Consider the following 20,990-nt stretch of genomic DNA (forward strand, 5'->3'; position numbering starts at 1 on the left):
ACTTCCTTCCCTGTTTGGCAGCCAGTGCGTGTTCATACAGTCTCCTTTCCTGCTTGGCGGCCAGTGTGTGCTCAAAGAATACAATCTAAGTTCACTTGTTCTAAAAGAAACCTAAGCCAAGTATAATTAAGAAGGCAAAACTGCTATCCTTAAAACCATTCTGTGTATTCTAAACCTGCTAAAATGGATCTCTGGATTACCTGCTAGATTTAAACAATATCTGTACTCGTGTTGATCATTAATATTAATCACAAAATAAGCACATATTGTTGGAGCTAGAAGAAATCTTTGAAGTCATCAAATCCACCTATCCTTATTTTGCTGATGAAGAAAACCAAATTTCAGAGGAGAGAAGTAATTTGCCTGAGGTCACTAGCAAATGAGCAGAATCTTCCCCATCATTATAGCAAATGTGTAGGAACTGAACTTTTTTTATTCCTGAAGTATTCAAACCATCTCACAGCTGATTATTTTAAATACAATTAGGTCTCCAGACTACTCAGTCCCTAGGGTTGATTCCTCCTTTTTAGAGTGAGCACAAGCCCCTGGGACTTATCGAGGCTCCCACAGTCCTAGAATAAAATTTCACCATCTGTGAAGCTTGCCTAGTCACATGTGTGATAAGTCAGACAGGCTGAGCTAACATTTCCTATGAAGCATTCCATAGCAGTCATTCTCACCCCCGGCTGAACATTCCCATCACCTCAGGGAACTTTTAGAAAAATATTGATGCCAGGAAACCACTACGACCATCTCAATCAGATCTCTCCCAAAGATTCTAGGAATTGTTGTTACTCTTAATATTCCAGGTGATTCCAATGTGCAGCCAGTGATGAGAACCACTGGGTTAATGGAAACAATTAAGCAAAACAACAAGAGAAACATACACAAAGAGTTTCCGGAACTCTTTGAGCACAAAATATATTCTGTTTTAAAGCTAAATCCATTATGTCCTGCTTTTTCAAAGAGGAGAAAGTAATACACAGAAACTACAGTTGTAGTACTGACCCTCAGCCAAATTCTGAATCCACTTTAGAAACATTTGCATTGTAGGCATAGAAAGAAAACAAGAAGCTCTGGAGCCTGCAACCAGATTTACCATGAGTAAGAGGCTAAGTAACTTATACTCCTTTTTCTGATGGGGCTATCAGTTTGGCAGATGCTTGCTATGAACCTAGCATATCTTGATGCCCACAAAGCATACAACAAATCTGTCATGCTATGTTATTCACATTAACACCCTGGTAGGATAAATGCTGGCACAGCCAGGTGCAGTCTGCACTGGTTGACCAGATACATACAAAAATTATCAAGTCCCAACTCCAAGAGGGGCTCTGGTGAGGTGACAGAAGAGCTAGCATTAATCATATCATAGTAAACGTTTCTTTGAATCAACGACTCGAATGACATTTATTCAGTGTTCAAATAATGCAACACTAGAAGAGGCTGCTAACCTGTTGTGTGACATGAAGAAAAAAAATAAAAACCTCCCAAAGGCTAGAAGAATAGTCCAACCAAACAAACAGAATTTAACTGATGCAGTGCTAGAAGGGACTGCTAATTTGTAGCACAGCATGAAGAAAAAATTTTAAAATCCACAGAAAGCTAGAATAATGGACCAACATATCAAGATAAAATGTAGCAAGTTTGGTTCAAAAAACCCTAAAGTGGCCAACTTCACAAGAGAGTAGAGGACTGGACTAGACAGGAAAGGGTTTGGACCTACATGCTCAAAAGGCTAACTCTTAACCCTGGCTGCACATTTGAATCACCTTAGGGAACTTTAAATTAAAAAATAAATAAATAAAGCTCCCTGGGATCTAGCCCATGAAAATTAAATCAGAATCTCTCAGATAGGGGACCTGGCATGGGTATTTAAAAAAAAGCTTTGCAAGTGATCTGAATGTTCAGTGAGGGTTGAGAATCAGTAGAAGGCTGCATTATTAGACATTTCACAGACAAAACAAAGTTCTTTTGCACTTGATCTCAGTCAGGTGGCACCTAGAGTAGCATGAACAGTTCTAGGCAGCAGATTTTTAAAGAAATATAGAAAAATAAGTGTGCTTCAAAGAGAAGAACAGTTGTATTAAAACTACAGTTCCTTCAAAACATTCTGTATTTTAGGCTTCAGCAATTCACACTGGCCTTTCACCTTGAAGATCCCAAATAGTGAGTTTTCATAAAACTAAATAGAACTCTTTGATGCATATTCAAGACAAAAAGGCATTTTATAGAACGAAAATTCTGAGCAAAAGTGCTATACAAATGAAAGTTATTAAAAATGTGAGTAGCTGAGGAAGCTAGTATGACTTCAGGGATGACTCCCAAATCTCCCTTCTTTCTTTTGTTTCTTTTTTTTTTTGGGACGGACTCTCGCTCGGTCACCCAGGCTGGAGTGCAGTGGCACGATCTCGGCTCACTGCATCCTCCGCCTCCTGGGTTCAAGCGACTCTCCTGCCTCAGCCTCCCAAGTAGCTGGACTACAGGCACGTGCCACCATGCCCGGCTAATTTTTGTATTTTTAGTAGAGACAGGGTTTCACCATGTTGGCCAGGCTGGTCTCGAAATCCTGACCTCAGGTGATCCACCAGCCTCAGCCTCCCAAAGTGCTGGGATTACAGGCGTGAGCCACCATGTCAGGCCCTCCCTCCCTACATTCAACATCACACTAGCTAGGAATGACCAACTCTGACTCTCCTCTCTATTTGAAAGGCAGACCCACTCCCATCCCAACAATCTTGCTGACCTTTACTTTCCTCATCTGTAAAACTGGGAATCACAATAATCTCTACCCACTTCACAAGGCTGACGTGATGCTCAAGTTAGAAAGGATGTGAAATTCCTTCATAAACTCTATAGGCCCATGCACTCATAAGGAGTTATTAGTATTGTCATTACTGGACTGCTTCCTGAGACTTCTTTCCCCTCTATATTCTTCCCCTTCTAGTTTTTCCTCTTTGTACTTTGGTGCTAGAGCAAAGTACAATAGACTAAATACTCTACGGAGCTGGATCCACCTAAGACAGAAGGAGACACTCTGGGCAGATACTGGAGAAGCTAAACTTTCATCAAGGATTCTTGGAAAGCCAGAGACTCAGTTGGCCTAGAACAAGTTGCAGAGCTGGAAATAAGAGCTAGAGAGTCCAAGATTCCCCTCCTCCATCCCATTTCTCGGGGCAAAGCCACTGGAGCAAGATCCAGATGCCTTGTAGGAGGTCTTCTGAGGAGGCAGTTATTTTGGGAGAAAAGGCTCAATTCTTATATCCCTGCCCAGAGCAAGCACTCTGCAGGTCAAGGGACCAGAAACTGAGATGGCAGACAAAGGCTAAAGAGGAAGACATGCTTTGTTACCATCCTTCAAACCACCAGACTGTGCCCTCTGGTTGCTCCCAATCTGGGCCTTACCTCAAGGGCAGAAGAGCACCTCACCTACAGCCTTGCTGGGATCTTTCAGCTCCCTAGTAGCTGAATCACACACACACCGGTGGGTGAGAGTCTCTGAGCCAGGGTCCAAGCCCTATTGACCAGCTCCGTTATCAAACTTGCTCTTTCAACTTGTCCAGCCTCCTCTGTCAGAAACTACTACACCAAAACCACAGAAAGAAAAATTCCCAAATTCTATAAAGCTAGGCTGATCAGGATTCCCCAAGCCACAGACAAAATTGGGGCACACTGCACAAGCACACTGCAGGTTCTGACAGATGGAGGCTGTCTCAATGGAAGAAGAATGCTGTTCAGTTCGTTCCCACCAAGATATCACTTCACCCCCTCCCTGATGCAGCCAAAAGTTAGGGTGAAAAAAATTGTTTTTTCAGGACCGGCAGAGCTTCTGGCACTAAAGCTAGGCAGTAAAATGACACAGTTAATCTTAAGGAGATGGGACTGACTAGAAAGGAATTTGAAACCAGGAGTTTTCTAATAAATAATCGCATAGCTGGATGAGGCTAGGCTCTACATGTCTGCTGTGGACATGTTTCCGAGGCATTTGCAGGAAATTGGGATTCTGTTCTTTCTTTGTTCCCTCCCCAAAAGCATCTCTCCAAGTCCTGCTAGGCTCTAGTCCCCTTTTTCTAGAGTTATTGGTGCCTGGGCCTTTAAAGGGTGGGCTCTGGAGCTCAGTGGGTGCTCAGTGATACAGGGGTTGCTAGGATACCAGTAGAGGGCATTTTCTTTAATTCTTTGATGGGGATCCAGGAGCCAAAATCCCTAAGCTGGGATTTTGCCCCTCCTACATAGCAAAAGCTTATCCTCTACTCAAAGGGGCCAGAGAGGATGGAAGGGAATGGAGGAGCTTTATTGGGAAAAGTTGGGACAAATCAGAGAGGAAAAGTCCTCTTCTCTTTTTTACTTCTCACCCATTTACAGTGGGGAGGTGGGAGGAGGAGGTGGTGTCAGGGGTGGGAAGAAAGGAAGAAGGAGAAAGATTAAGAGAGAAGGCAGAGGAGGAAGGAAAAAAGAAGACAAGTCAAAATGCATAGGGTTCCGCTTCTCTGGGCTGCATTTCTCATTTTCTCCCACTCTTTTCTCTTTTTGCTAGAGAAAAATATCCTCACAAGTCTGAAGCAGAAATGCCAAACCTTTAGGATTCACACAAGTAAAAAGTCACACTGCTACCTTTTGTTCTCTACTCTCAAATTCCCTTCTGGTTGCTAGATGGTGGCCTGCCATCTGGCTAGCAACATCCCTTTATTTGCCTGGAGACAATTTTAAAAGCGCTAACCCATTTCAACAGCTAAATTACTAATGGAAGGGCTCATTCAAGACACCTCCTTAGCCTGAGGGGTTTTAGGTGGTGAAAAGAGGACTGGCATGGGTGATACCCATCCATCCCAGCATTTGTGAAATCCTTATAGGTCCTAGCACAAGGAGGCTATTCAGAACTGTGGAACTCAATACTGTCTTTCTTCATTCCTACCACCACACCCCGCATCCACACTCAGGAGTGTGCTCCCCGCCACACACCCCCATGAACATACTGCCACACACCCTACACACACACATACATTCCCAGAGGCTTTCTGCCAAAGGTCTGTCAGGCTCACAGAGGAGAAGGCATTTCGTGACACTACTTAAGTCATAAACCTAGATCAAAGACTAGTCTCAGAGACCCCTTCTCCCCTTGGGGGAAAAAAAGTCAAAAAGCATTCCCTTATTGCTGTCCCAGTTTCCTTCCCAAATAACTAGGCAAAAAAAATCCCTTCCCTTAAACTTGTTATCCAGGCTCTAGTACCAGATATCCTTCTCCTCCTCCCATCACCCTTTGATTAACAGTTTGTTTTCCTTTTCACTTGTCTTTCCAGCTCATCCCCCCCACCCTCCCCCCAACTTCAAGTGTCTAGGGGTCATAAAATCATAAAATGCAAGAACTTAGAAGTCACCTAGTGGAGACAGCAAAAAATGCCAATGTTACTGGGAATCCCAAACCCACCAAGGAGGAAAAAAATTGTCCAAGGTCAAACAGCTGCTGAATGGAAAAAACAAAAAACAAAACAAAAAATCAGGTCTGCAGCTGCCCAGCATAGAGCCATTCCCTACTCTCCAACACAAAATGCCCAGACAAGATATAAGCTTACTTTAAATAATACACTGAAGCTAAGGGGGGAAAAAAAAAATCACTAAATTATCTTTGCAAAGAAATAGGTTCTCAGTTCCATCCGGGGGTCTCCACAAACGGATCAAAGAGTAATTAATAAGAATCAATGCCAGCAAACCTCCCAGATCATGTTTACACCATGATACTAATCTCACAAAAACCTCAGCTTCTCACCCACACCAAGTCAAGGACAGCATGCTTTGAGGCCCAAAATCCCCTCTGACGCCATTAAATAATACTCTCTGGGTCCTGTGGCCAAGACAATTTCAAAGGCCCCCTTCACAGCCCCTCTCCTTTCACAATCATTTCCAAAGAGACTGAACAACCGGACATGGAACTTGACAGCATAATGCCAGCAGATTTGCACATCAGACATGAACAGCCACCCACATGGGTGGAGGGGGAGCATGTGTGTAGATGTGTATGTGCCCTGATTCACTGCTATAATACATGAGCCATAAATGGCATTATTTCAAGCCAGGTAAGCAATGGAATGGGGAAGGCCTGCCTACATTAACAGGGGAGAAAGAAAACCAAAACGCAAAAAAACAAGTATTATACAGACTGGCATGAGAGACATTTTTTTTCCTGGCTCTGCCAAGAGCTTTCTCAAAGGAAACAGAAATATAAAAATAATAGCAATAGCAATAATAACAGAAACCACCAACACCATCTGATACAGACAAGCAGTCATATCTCAAACTGGAATGTTGCTTCCAGCTCATGTTTTCCATGCTCTCATCCCTTTCCATCTAGACGTTTTTGGGTTTTGGTGGTCAAATTTAGCACCAAAATTTGATAACTCTTAATTTAGCACATTACAGACTTTCAGTTTGTTACGGGAATGTTTCAATTACAGAGACCTCTGATCTTAAAGTAACAAACAGGGGAGCACACAATAGCATCACCACTTTCTCATCAGCCTTATCAAGTTATATTTAAAATGTAGTTCAAGAACATCATTGCAAAGGAGATTATCCCAAAGGAGCCATATCCAAATACTATTATTCCCAAGATGGATAAAGAGCTGGTTTTTCTTTCTTGTGGGTTTTTTTTTTTTTATGAGACAGACAAAATCCCCAAACTCAAATCCAGGGGTACAATCTTTGGGAAAGGGAGCCCAAATAGCTCCTGTCAAAGTCCTCTCTTGCCAGTTCAAAAAATCAGAGAATGCTTTCACATACTATTTAATGATTCCAAGGAAATTGACATTTTAAATATCTTAAAGCTTTAAGGTTCAAGAAGTGTTTTAAATGTGGCTTCTTTCAAAATTGAAAATTGTGAACCCTGGAGAGCAAACTGAGATTCAAAGGACACAGTCACCAACTGCCAGCACAACACACCCGTGTCACTTCCCAAATTCTTGCTTCTCCTTAGAGACTATAAAGAAGCATTTTCCCTAAATCCATTCCTTGCATCATTTTCCCTCTAAATATCCAGTGCAAAGACTGTCTTTCCTACGATGTCAAATATTCATCATGCTTTTCCACAAACCCTTTTCCCCTCAAACCCAAATGCACTCCTGATGGCAAGAGAGAAATTTTGACTAAAATTCCCTGATAGAGTTTAAAGGTAGTCTTCAAGGAAATGAGTTAAGACACCACAGACAGCAAAGCCACTGTTTAAGGACGCAGAGCTTGCTCCATGAACGCCACATAGATTAAAAATGCACACACGCATGCACACTTAAATAGAAAGCATTTCTTCATCAACAATTTCACTCAAGCAATAGGCAACTATACGCGCAGGCATTCTTAAAAGACAAAACACGACAAAAGATTTAGGGAGAGATAATATACCAACGTCATACATATCACAGCGAGGCCATGTTGAAGCTCAAAACGTTTTCCCCCCTGAGTAAGAAAGCTTGTTCTTTCTCTCTCTTTCCCTGTCTGTCTGTGAATTTTTTTTCTCGGTGGCTCTCGGGATGAAATCAAAGCGAGAGTTCGCGACAGCTCAGGTGGCTGGACTCCATTCAGCGCGTTCCCAGGAAAAACATGAGTATGACATTGACAAGCAGGAGGACTACAATCACGGCAAAAACGACTACAGTTTGCACATCCAGGGTCATGGTGCAATGCAGAACACTGTAGTGTTCCAGGTGGGGGGCCGGCAGATTGGGAGATGTCAGTCTCTGTTCTGTCAGACTGTCCATACAGCCACCATGCTAGAAAGGAGAGGAGGAAGTAGGGTGGTTAGGGAAGGGCTGGGTTTGGCGCCCGAGTTTAGTCGGGGGAGGGGAGGGGGATGGGGACGGGGTGCTTGGTTCCCCCTTTCTCAGGATTGGGCTGATCTTTTGTCCCTAGCTGAGAAATCTTAGCTTGCGCTGAAGTCGGCAGAGTCCAGCATTCTCTCTCGGGCGCCACGGGAAAGGCAAAATCCTAGCTTTCAAAGGGAAAGGCGGGGGGAACCTGTGAGTGGTTCTCCGGCGCCTGCTCAGTCTGTCCGGGCGTGCGTCCGTCCGCCTGCCTGGCTACCGGTCAGTCTCAGTCTCCCCTACTCCCTTTACTTCGCTCGTTTTCCTAAGCTTGCTCGCTCTCTTCGCTGGGCTCCCGGCTGCCAGACACTCGTTCGATCCCTGCCTTGCTGGCCCTATCCCTCTTCTCTCCCCATCCCCCGCTTAGCCCATAGGCTGCCTTTTTATTCACCGAGCGACTGCGGGCGCTTGCGTGAGGCGCGGCCAGAGCCACTGACATACCCGCCGACCAATAACAGATGCCGCAGTAGCACGTTCGCTGCTCGGGGGCGGGACTTGCGCTGGCGTGCTAGCCGCGACCGCCAATCAGAGGGCTCAAGGCTCCCAAGCAAGCTCGCTCTCCACAGACCGGCGAGAGTCACCAGCCACCAGTTCTGGTTTGGGGGTGGGGAGCTTCTTGGGGGCGGATAGAGGGGGTATATAAGGAGATGGAGCGGAAAAGGACTGGGAAAGAGGGAGGGAAGGGACCCAATAGGATGCAGGGGGGGAGATCACGTGAAGAGGGAGAAAAAGAAGAAAAGACGAGGAGGAAGGAGAAGAGAGGGAAGATAATGAAGAAAGAGAATTGTGGGGAAAGGCAGAAAAAAGGATGGGGAGGAGAAAGAAGGAATAGGGGGGAAAAAGGATAGGTAGCTGTGGAGAATGCATGTGCCTAGCAGCCACTTTGTTTGGAGCCTGGGCCAAGGAGGAAGCAAAGGTGCTTTTGGCCACTGCCTAAGAATTTACAGGCAACTCACAATTAGCTATAAAAAGCCAACAAACCAGTGTTGTGGACAGAATCACAGGGACATACGACAGAATTTCCAAAATCCAATTCTATTTGGCTTTCCCGGATACCACTGCCCTTACCTGGTCAGATTTCCTTTCTTAATTATAGTTTCTTCAGACTAGGACAGTTAGCTTGCACTTTTCCAGCATTCTGGGTACTATGAAGGGAAGCCAGCATAGGGTTAAACATTCGCCATGGAAAATCCTCTGTAGAACTTGCACTCTGCTTGTAATCATTGCCCTGCTCTGTGACCTGGTATCTGGAGCTAAGTGGGGGAAAGCCATGGAGTGGAGACCAGAAGGTTTCAAATTTACTCTCAGCCCTACCTCAAACCTTTTCCTCTCAGGGGTCTATCTTCTGTCTCCCTCCTGTCAATGAGGACTTAGACTTATCTGAGAATTCAGTTAAACCTCAGAACACTCACCTCAGAAAAAAACAATTTCATTCGTTCCCTGGGCCTTCAAACCAAGGATTCCCTTATACAGGAGATCTCTCAGAGCCTTTTTGCTCTTATATTATAGGATTATATGACTGAACAGATAGGTATATACCTAAGAAAAATGAAAACACGCCCACACAAAAACTTATACATGAATGCTTATAACAACATTATTCACAATAGCCAGAAGATGGAAACGATTCAAATGTCCAACAACTGATGAATGGGTAAACAAAATGTGGTATATCCATACAATGAAGTATTATTTAACCATAAAAAGGAATGAAGTACTGATACATGCTACAACATAGATGAGCTTTGAAAACATGGTAAATAAAAGATGTGAGAAAAAGGCTTTTGTATGATTCCATTTATAGAAAATGTTCATATAGTTAGGGTAAATACTGTTTCATGATGCTTTTGTTTCAGTTATATATAAATATAAATGTACTGGCCTGTAATGTGAAATGTGTTTCTTATAGCAAGTAATAGTCAAAACGGTTTGAAAACTACTCTTCTAGATTATGTTGAGACAGATACTGGTGATCAGGACAGTACCGTAATATAAGCAACTACAATCTTTCTCCTAGTCTTTGAAAGTTCAGTCTTATCCTGTCTCTATTTCCTCCCTATCTTTTGACCCCTCTACCCACTGCATCCTGGCTTTACCCTCATTGTCCTATAGAAAACTGAAACCTCTTGTGAATAGAAAAAAAAACAACCAACTTGTTACTAAATCTCATGGCCAAGTTTCAATCTTTACCTTTCCTAACTTTTCTCCCATTTGACTCCACTGATGCCTTCCTCAATCCTGAAATGCTCCTTTTCCTTGGGAACACCATCCATATGACGTGTATGTTTATGCTGTCTTCACTTCCTGCATGGGTTCTTCTTCATCCAGTCATTAATGCCATGATTTCTGAGTTCTTCTGATCGCAGTCCCCTTTTCTTCTCATTCTGCATTTGCACTGAATGGGCTCATCTACTTCCAAGGCTTAAACTACCACCTATATTGCACATTGATGCACCTCCTTTCAACAAAATTAGACCACCACTGGGAAACAAAACAGACACAGGACCTTGCTTGCACGTAAGCAGAGAGCTGCTGTTGACTCCAAGGTAGCTCTCCTGGACCCCAGAATGAAGGTTCTACTGTTTTCTGGATATCTCCTCCTTAGTATCTCACAAGCATATCAAACTTAAAAAGTCCCAAATTGAAGTCATCTCCTCCCACTCTTGCTGGTTTCCTTCTTCCCCTCAGTCCTTTGTCTCTTGGGAATGGCAGTCACACACTGAACTAGCCAGAAACCAAGAAAATATCTACAAGTTTTTTCTCTCCTTCACCTCACTGATGGCCAACAAGTCTTTTAGTTCTGTTAATCCTCTTCCTCCTTAATCTCTCTCATTTGTCCCTTTCTCTCTCCCTGCTGTCACTACTTTTAATCAGTTCCTCATAGTCTCTGATCCATCACAATTCATTACCAGTTATCTTATGCTGCTCTCCCTCCCCAATTAAGCCTCTAATCTTCTGCCCAAATTCTTTCCTCAAAAGCAGTTTTGCTCTTGTCAATCTTGTGGTAGATACTCTGGATTGGTTTTTAAGGATCCACTCCTTCTAGCCTGCCTTCCTATATTGCTGAAAAGCTAAAAACCAAAAAAACTACAACAACAATAAACTGGCATTTCCAAGATTCCTTTACAGCCAGCATTCTGGATATGACATAGTGATGCCAATCACATGCACATGCACAGTATTTAGAAGGAGGTGGTTGGTGAGGCAGAAGTCATGTCTCTGTTGCTTCTGTTGGAAAGCACAATGGTGAAAGTGTTGGGGTTTTTTGTGTGTGTTACCGTAGGTTCCAGTGTCTAGCCACTGGCTTTGTGCATTCTGAGAGCCAGAGAATGGGACTTTTTTTTTTTTTTCTGTCACTGAGGATCTGGTAGGCATAGTGATACTCTAGCCAACAGATGGTTAGAGCTGTGGCAGCTTCCTCATTCCTAAATTTCAGACAAGGCAGCATGCTCCTAGAGCCCCTGACACCTCATCTTCCTGCTTGTCAGAGAGAGCAGCTACCCTGACATTGTTCTTGGAGGCATAGCCTAAAGCTTGCCCCTCCAGCCCTCCCACCAATTTTGTAAGCACTTTATTTTCTATATTAAAACTCCTTCTTCTGAAAAGAACTACAGTGGTTTATTTTTGCAGCTGAAACCTGACTTATATAATGCCTCTGTTCAAAGGCCTTCAATAGCTCCTCGGCGCATTTAAGGCAAATTCTGTAGTGTGGCATAAAATGTCCTGCCAATCTGATGTCCTTTGGCCTCTGTATCCTCAGCTCTTACCAGTGCCCTCTCATTCTCTATTCTCTAGCTACATAGAACCTACAGTAGTTCTCATAACTCACGAGGTTCTCTTGCCTCAGGGCCTATATAAACTGCTGCTTTATCTTTCCAGCTCCCCATCTCAAAGCTCAGCTGAGGTGCCACCACCTCCAGAAGGCTCTCTCTAATGTTCTCTTCCTCAACAATATTCTGAATGATAGTCCTCTCCCATAGGATCCTACGTTTCATCCTCTTGAAACATTTATTAAACAGTATTGTATTTTTTTCTTGTTTGTATCCTTTACTGGACTGTGAAGCTAGGAGGGCAGAGACCATGACTGTCTTGTTCACTGCTTTCTCCTTTTGTGCCCAGCGCAGTGCCTGACACTTAGCAGGTGCTTCATAACAAACACCTATTGGATGCATGAATGTCTCCTTCATCCATTGGTCTCCACTCAAAGACTCATATCTTCCAACCACAGAAGGCAAGACCTGATGGAACCACAGAGAAAAATCGAAGCCCTTATATTCCAGGTTCACAGAGAAGGGAAGCAACTTGTCTAAGATTATACAGCTAATTGCTGGCAGAGTGGGAACCAAAGCCCTTGTATCTTAAGTCTCAAAAGTACTTTTGAGAGATTTCAAACCCTGGACCATGGGATTTGATACCAGCCCTGTCCATGTGTGGGTAGCTTTCTGAGTTATGTGACCAATCAACTTTGCTCACAATTTTTTTTAATGGAGGAGTCCTCTACATTTGGAGTAGCAATACCCCTTCCCCAGATCTATCCCTTCTTGCTGACAAGTCTCAAGGAATTAGATAATCTCTTGGTCTAGCACAACTCCAGTTCCATCCTGCCATCCCTTCTGCAACATCCCCACTAATTGGTTATCCAGTCTCAGCTCCAACACCTACAATGATGGGGCAGTTCCTCCCTCCCAAGACAGCCCCTTCATCTTTGGGACAATCTCAGATGGTAGAAAGTTCTTCCATCTCTTTGAGCCAGATGTTGTCACTACTTCTACCACAGCCAGGGCTGAGGAGCTGATCACTCCATGAGAGGGTCTGGGATAATAATGCCCTCAAATTCACACTAGTTCTCAGATATGAAAGGCAGTTCAATAGAGTATGATAATGATAGTTAACACTTACAAACTGCTTACTCTGTGGCAGGCACTGTTTGAAGCCCTGTACATACATAAACTGTTTTAATCCTCACAACAACTCTATGAGGTAGGTACTATTATTGTCCTTATTTTATAGATGAGGAAACTGAGAGAGAATGAAGTTAAATAACTTGCCTAAGGTCACATGGCTAGTAAGATATGGAGTGCAGATGTAAACTCAAATTGTCTAGCTCTAGAGTCTGCTATTAAAAACTATTCTATATAAATGCCAATAAGTGACACATGTCCCATCTTTCAATAACATCTGATATGATGTCTCCTAGGTCAAAGGGATAAACTGTTTCAGTGTCTTGATTTGGGCCTTAGTGGCCTACCTCCCAAACCCAAGATCCCTAGTTCTCAAAGCTTTTCCTTCTGTCAGGGAAAAAAAAATTCCTGGTTGTCCTTTGCTTCTCATGTTTTGCATAGCTCCCAAAGACCCACTTCTGCCAGGAAGCACTCCCAGGCAAAGTTCCATTTTTTTGTCCCAATCCCCACTGCTGCTCACTTCCCATCCAACCCCTACCCTAGCTTCCTCATAGTCCCTCATGCTTGCTACAGTCTACAGATACTGAATCCTGTCTGTTTATTGTCTTAGCTACTGATACAACTAGATGCTCTTGCATGTTCATGGGTATCATCTCTATTTAAGACAGGCTGCCCCCTAAGGACAAAAACTCCTGTTTAGTTCAATTATTCAGCACAGAAATCACTACTCCTCCAAAATCAGTTCAATTCAATAAGCCCTTATTCTGACAGCTAAGGGATACAGAGTGGATCTCAGGGATTTTACAGTTTAGTGGGAGAGCTAATCAGTGATGCACATAATTTCAATGTCATACAGTAAGTATCCCAAGCACAATCAGGTAATGAATAAAGTTGTTGATGATTACAGAACAAATAAATAATTTTATGTTCAAAAGGGAAAAAGAGATCATCTCCTCCCAACCTCCCTGTGTAGGTATCCTCTCTACAGTATATGAAAGGTGAGGGGGAGGAGGAGAAGGAAACACCTACTCACCTACTTTGGGCCCACATGGTGCTAGGCCTTTTAACATATTATTTTACTTAATTATCCCTAGAAGTTTGAGAAGAAGAAATTGTTATCATTATTTTAAAAGAGTAACTATACCTGAGAGTGTTTACATCATTTGCCCATAACCATACAAGTTTGAGGAAGCAGTAGCAGGATTTGAATTGAGATCTCTTTCCAAAGCCACTCTTCCAAAGCAGTTTGTAAGTGTTAACTATCATTATCATAATCTATTGAACTGCCTTTCATACCTGAGAACTAGTGTGAATTTGAGGGCATTACTATCCCAGACCCTCTCATGGAATGATTAGCTCCTCAGCCCTGGCTTTCCAAAGCCACAAATCACCCATGGTCATTTGTGCAGGTTACCACCTGAAACCAAGGGTATGCCTGCCACACCTTTGGCAAGGCTGTTGAAGATTTAAAACTACCAATGCTTTTAAAAATCTACCACTAAAAATAAGTCAGCTGTTTGAGCTTTTGGGAAGACAAGAGACTTGTTTGAGGTCACACAGCTACCAAGAAGCAGAGGCTGGACTTACATCTGCCTAAAATATTATATATTTTTATTGTTTATTGATTTATTGTCTCCTTTATAAAATGTAAGCTCCATGAAAGCACATTGCTTTGTTCATATCTGTATCCTCAGCACCTAAAATAGTGCTTAGCACTCAATAAATATATTTTTAATGACTGAATAACTAAATTAATGAATGAATGAGTGAATGAAGAGCAAGGCATAGCCCTGAGGACTCGAAATGTAAAATGTAAAGGAAGTCTTGTTATGGAAAGTATTCTCTGCTACAGCCTGAGAATACCAATCTTCACCCTTCTCCCACCCCAAGGGCCTTCATTAGTAAGTACTCCTCCAAAAGGTACTATAAAGATTACAGTTTGAGAATTTCAAGATCTCTTTAGTTTTCTGTTCTCTGATGACATAGTTGCCACCCTAAACCACCACCCAGAAACCTTTCCCTCAAGAAAAACTGCCTATACCACCCTCCTGTGGCTAATGACTGAATAAATACCTGAGTAAATACCCAGGAAACAGCAGTTTCCTTCTGTTCCTTCACATGAATCTATTTTGGGCCTATTTCACATTTATTTTAGGCCTCTTTCAGTTCTATTTCAAGCAAGCTAGTAGGCCAGACCATCTGGCTCTACTCAGGGTAGAGAAAGAACTGGTTGGAAAAGAGCAGCAAAGGTCTAAAAGCCCCTTTAGAGGAAGTACAATGGTTTTCTGTCAAGCTCAGGATCTTTCTGGGGCAGCTAAAGTCAATCATGCATCAGTTCAAGACTGTGGTAGGGAGTGAACATTTCTCTCAGTATCAGAACCCAGTGTTTAGTTGTAGAGCCTAATCTCCTGGATAATTCCACTCCTGAGCCTCATAACTCATTCAGTCAGCTAAGCCCCTCTGATCTCCATGTCCAGGTGTATTTGTTTACAAGCTTTATTTGAACGCAAGCCATTGGACATTTGGGACACTAATCACTCATCATCAAATTAAGCATGGAGCTTTGCTTATAAGAGGTACTCAACAAGAATCACATAGATAAGCAGGTAGGTGGGCAGGTAGATAGCCAGGATATGGTAATATGTTGAAATTGCAAAGCAAGAAAGGAGGTAAGTATAGCTGGGGAGTTTGTAAGAGGCTAGATTATATGTCGGAGGGAGACTAAGGAATTCACTTTGAGGAACTGTATTTTCTGTAGAAGGCCAAGATAGTCTAGCAATGAGACTCTAAGTGAAGATGTTAAGAAAGGGCTGGACATCCCCAAAGATTGGTAAAGAAGAGAAGTGTGCAGGACACATAAATAGATGGGGGCTTATAGAAATTAATGAGGGCCTAGCTAAGACTGCTGAAGCTCTCTGTGGACTGACAGGGAGAGATTTTGAAGATATGCAGTGTGGAAAAAGCAAGATGCAGAATACAGTTGACCCTTGAACAACACAGGTTTGAACTGCACAGGTCCACTTATACCGGGACTTTTTTCAATAAAAGTTAATACCAAGTATACCTGCCTCTCCTGCCTCCCATTCCACCTCCTTAACTTCGTCTGCCTCTGCTATCCCTGAGACAGCAAGACCAACCCCTCCTCTTCCTACTCCTCTTAAGCCCACTCAATGTGAAAACACTGAGAATGAAGACCTTTATGGTGATCTACTTCCACATAATGAATAGTAAATATATTTTCACTTTCTTAGGATTTTATTAATAACATTTTATTTTCTCTAGCTACTTTATTGTAATAATACAGTATATAAAACATATACAAAATATGTGTCAATCAACTGTGTTTGTTATAGATAAGGCTTCCAGTCAACAGTAGGCTATTAGTAAAGTTTTTAGGGAGTGAAAAGTAACACGTTGATTTTCAACTACATGGAGGGTGGGATTTGGGGCCCCTAATCCTCATGTTGTTAAAGGGTCAAATTTAGTATTATGATGTGTGATCTTTTAGGTAAAGAAGAGGGGAAAAATATATTTGGATTTGCTTATATCTGCATAAAGAAACTCTGGAAGGATACATAGAAAGCCATTAAGTTTGTGATCTCTGATGGGTAGATAGAGAGACAGACTGTACACATTTTTATAGTTTGATTTTTTAGCACATAAATATATTATCTATTAATATATTAAATTTAAAAATGTTAAATCCATTATGTGATCTTAATAAGTCCTCTCTCTCTCTCTCTCTTTCCCCACCCCCTCCCCCTACCCCGTGCTTCAGTTTATCAAGCTAGGAAGATCCTAAGAGTTAAAAGCAGTATATGGCCTAATGGCTAAGAATACAGGCTCTAGAGCCAGCCTACTGAGATCCAACCTTAGTTCTTCCAATTGCTAGTTGTGAGAACTTGAACAACTTATTTAATGTCATTGAGCCTCACTTTACTCATCTTTAAATCAGGGAGAATGGTATAATGTCATGATACTCATGCTGTCCCTCATTTCGAGCAAACCCCTGACTCTCAGTCACCTAGTTTCCTCATTTGCAAAACAGGGGTAGGTGTTCATGAGGGTTTAATGAGTGAAAAGCTGTAAAGTACTTAGAACAATGTCCAGCACATAGTAATGCTCAGTAAATGATAATAAATACTACTATTTGAGGGTGTGATTATATGTGCCTAGCTTTAGGCAAATCATAACCTCTCTGAGCCTCAGTTTCCTCATCTATAAATAGAAGACGTAATACCTGTCAAAGAGATGATGAGATCATGGATTTGAAAGTACTCTATGGAATGAAAAATTCAGTTAGTATGTCAAAAATTGTCATAGTTCAACTTACAGAATGGAGGAACACTTTTGCAATGAATCCATCTGACAAAGGTCTAATATCCAGAATCTACAAGGAACTTAAACAAATTTACAAGGAAAAAACTAACAACGTCATTAAAAAGTGGGCAAAGGACATGAACAGATACTTCTCAAAAGAAGACATTCATGCGACCAACAAACATATGAAAAAAGCTCAACAATACTGATCATTACAGAAATGCAAATCAAAACCACAATGAGATACCATCTCATCACCATTCTGACTGGCAATTATTAAAAAGTCAAGAAACAACAGATGCTGGCAAGGATGTGGAGAAAAAGGAATGCTTTTACACTGTTGGTGGGAATGTAAATTAGATCAACAAGTGTGGAAGACACTGTGGCAATTCCTCAAAGATATAGAAGCAGAAATACCACTTAATGCAGCAATCTCATTACTGGGTACATACCCAAAGGAATATAAATCATTCTCTTATAGAGATGTATGCATGTGTATGTTCATTGCAGCACTACTCACAATCACAAAGACATGGAATCAACCCAAATGCCCATCAGTGATAGGCCGGATAAAGAAAATGTAGTACATATACACCATGAGATACTATGCAGTAATAAGAAGGAATGAGATCATGTCCTTTGCAGGGACATGGATGGAGCTGGAAGCCATTATCCTCAACAAACTAATGCAGGAGCAGAAAACCAAACACTGCATGTTTTCCCTTATAAGTGGGAGCTGAATGATGAGAACACATGGTGGGGGAACAACACACACTGGGGCTTGTTGGGGGGGCTGGGGGAGGGGGAGGATCAGGGAGAATAGCTAATGGATGCTGGGCTTAATACCTGGGTGATGGGTTGATCTGTGCAACAAACCACCATGGCACATGTTTACCTGTGTAACAAACCTGCACATCCTGCACATGTACCCTGGAATTTAAAAGTTGAAGAAAAAGAAAACAACACAAAAGAATTGTCATAGCAGAAAAAGGTGAGGTACTAAATGAAGATCTCACCTATTCAAGGCTCCCCCTTCCCACCCCCAGCATTCCAAATGAGATTGTATCAGAGGGGCAAGTGGAGGTCTTTAAAGGCCATGAGTCATTTGTGTATTAAGTTTCAGGAAATGAGTCCCAGTTCCCACCTCCCAAAAGCAGAGTGGACAAAATGAGCTGCACATCAGTGGTTGCCAGTCTATCATGAGATGCCAATTGTTTCCATGTAACTATTCCTATTTCTAGGAGACGCTGGGGCTCAGTGCTGCCCCCGCTCCCCTCAGCTGCTTCTCAGAAAGGAAAGGAAGTAGCACCAGTTCCAAAGGCTCACTCTCCCCACTCCACACATACACCCAGTTAACAAGGATAAAAAAAATTTAAAAAAAAACCCTCGCTTAAGCAGGAGTACCAACTCTAGATGTTAGCAACCTTAGCAACCAGCCCTTACAATCTTATTTTATGACATAGAAAGTTGTTTCATAAGCATTATCTGATTTGTACCTCACAAAAGCCCAAGGAGACTGGAAAGGGGTAATGGTGGGGGTGGGGTGGTTCATCATTCCCATTTTCCAGAAGGGAAAGACTGTTTCTGAGGAAGCAAATGAGTTGCCACTGCTCTTACTGCTTCATGGAAGAGTGGAAAGAACAAAGGATTAACAGCCAGAAGACCCAGTTCCGGGAAAAGTGTTTTAGAATCTGTACAGTTCTATACATTTGGGATTTTTAAAAATTGTCATGCTAGAGTGAAGCCTAGAACCTGAGTTTCCCACCCTCCCGGCCAGAATTCTTGAAGCTTTACTATACTGTTAATGGAGAAGGGAACAGCAAATAAGAAACTAGAAAAAATTATCGCCCAAGAATAACTGCACCTTACATGTAAATGGAACTTCACAGCTTCCTAAATACTTGGCTTTTTATCACATATCAACCTCATGACAACCTTGTGAGGGAAATGCAGCAGGAAATAGGAACCTAAAATTTTAACCACCCACATGCATACTTCTTATCCCTCTTCCCTGCTGTATTTTTTCTCCTTAGCATGTAAAACTACCATATTACATATTTAGTCATTTACTTAGCATATAACTTCCCTTCTAGAATATATGTTCCCTGAAGACAGAATTTTGGTCTGTTTTGTACACCATCTGTTTTGTCTGTTTTGTACACACATCTAGTGCCTAAAACAGTGCCTGCTACATAACAGATGCTCAATAGTACTGAATGACTGAATGAATGTGTGTGCATGCACACTGAGAGGAGGAAATGGAGGGAGGGAGAAAGGCCCCATTTGTTTTTTTTTGTTTTTTTTATTTTAAATTTTATTATTATTATTATTATTATTATTATTATTATACTTTAGGTTTTATGGTACATGTGCGCAATGTGCAGGTAAGTTACATATGTATACATGTGCCATGCTGGTGCACTGCACCCACTAACTCGTCATCTAGCATTAGGTATATCTCCCAATGCTATCCCTCCCCCCTCCCCCCACCCCACAACAGTCCCTGAAGTGTGATGTTCCCCTTCCTGTGTCCATGTGTTCTCATTGTTCAATTCCCACCTATGAGTGAGAATATGTGGTGTTTGGTTTTTTGTTCTTGCGATAGTTTACTGAGAATGATGATTTCCAATTTCATCCATGTCCCTACAAAGGACATGAACTCATCATTTTTTATGGCTGCATAGTATTCCATGGTGTATATGTGCCACATTTTCTTAATCCAGTCTATCATTGTTGGACATTTGGGTTGGTTCCAAGTCTTTGCTATTGTGAATAATGCGGCAATAAACATACGTGTGCATGTGTCTTTATAGCAGCATGATTTACAGTCCTTTGGGTATATACCCAGTAATGGGATGGCTGGGTCGAATGGAATTTCTAGTTCTAGATCCCTGAGGAATCGCCACACTGACTTCCACAATGGTTGAACTAGTTTACAGTCCCACCAACAGTGTAAAAGTGTTCCTATTTCTCCACATCCTCTCCAGCACCTGTTGTTTCCTGACTTTTTAATGATTGCCATTCTAACTGGTGTGAGATGGTATCTCATTGTGGTTTTGATTTGCATTTCTCTGATGGGAAAGGCCCCATTTGTGTGTGAATAAACTGATATCCAGAGGAGTTAGGTAATTTTTCTAGGAATGACTTCTGAAGTGTCTTGTTTCAGCCTGTTCCCCTCACCCTACTGCTTGGCTGGTTCAGTGGCATTTTACCTGGGCCAAAAGAGTCATTTGCTACCAATGCCTCTGCCCTCTCTAGGGCCAGCTCCAGGCTTGATGGCTACAGGTTGCCTGAGGTTCACAGTAACAGAGTGCCTGTTATGTCTACAAAAGGCATTCTGTCAGGCATCACTGCCTTTACATACCCCGATGTATGCACCTCACAAACACTCAAAGGACTTCTCTGAGTTTTCATCCTCTCTGGAATGTACAATGGTGAAAGAAGAAAGGGCAAAAGTCATTTGAGTCTTCTCAGCATATGAACTGAGTGTCCCTCTCCTCCATGCCCTACCTGCATTTTCCTCACTAAAGAACTGTGCCCCTCTATCTCCCATCTTGTGTCTCTGCGTGTGCATGCCTAACCTCAGCTGAGCCATCCAAGACCCCTGATCACCAACCCTAGTCCCCTACGCGGCCCCTCATCCACTCCAACAAGATGAAAGAAACAATCATGGGCCAGGAAAACCCACCAAAGTGCAGGAAAGGAACTGCTCACAGAAAGAAGGAGGTGGTTCATAAAACAGCCACAGCAGATGATTAAAAACTTCAGTTCTCCTTAACGAAGTTAGAGGTAAACAATGTCTCTGGTATTGAAGAGGTGAATATGTTTACAAACCAAGGAACAGTGATCCACTTTAACAACCCTAAAGTTTAGGCATCTCTAGCGGTGAACACTTTCACCATTACAGGCCATGCTGTGA

At 42.3% G+C, this 20,990-nt stretch overlaps 2 protein-coding genes across 15 annotated transcripts in view; both read right to left on the bottom strand.

Moving 5' to 3' along the window:
• ARHGEF9 (Cdc42 guanine nucleotide exchange factor 9) overlaps positions 1 to 20,990 on the bottom strand; it is a 160,016-nt gene that overhangs the window by 120,651 nt on the left and 18,375 nt on the right. For 2 of the 14 annotated variants that reach the window (XM_054471709.2, XM_054471703.2), the window contains exon 1: positions 7,393 to 7,512. The exons of 2 other annotated variants lie outside the window; for them this stretch is intronic. In XM_054471709.2, coding sequence (XP_054327684.1) covers positions 7,393 to 7,401 — 9 coding nt within the window. In that variant the 5' untranslated portion in view covers positions 7,402 to 7,512. Of the gene's footprint in view, positions 1 to 7,392; positions 8,210 to 8,241; positions 8,431 to 20,990 lie in introns of those variants that run through there. 10 more of the 14 variants (XM_063660642.1, XM_063660643.1, XM_063660645.1 and 7 more) reach the window with 10 other exon arrangements.
• LOC129024569 (uncharacterized) lies at positions 7,569 to 7,748 on the bottom strand. The gene has a single exon (XM_055019507.1). The coding sequence runs from the start codon at positions 7,746 to 7,748 to the stop codon at positions 7,569 to 7,571; it is 180 nt and encodes a 59-aa protein (XP_054875482.1).

This window comes from Pongo pygmaeus, chromosome X (assembly GCF_028885625.2).
Source record: "Pongo pygmaeus isolate AG05252 chromosome X, NHGRI_mPonPyg2-v2.0_pri, whole genome shotgun sequence".
Taxonomy (NCBI): Eukaryota; Metazoa; Chordata; class Mammalia; order Primates; family Hominidae; genus Pongo; species Pongo pygmaeus.

Coding starts and splice junctions, on each gene's coding strand:
- LOC129024569 (XM_055019507.1), bottom strand. CDS start 7,748: ATGGACAGTCTGACAGAACAGAGACTGACATCTCCCAATCTGCCGGCC.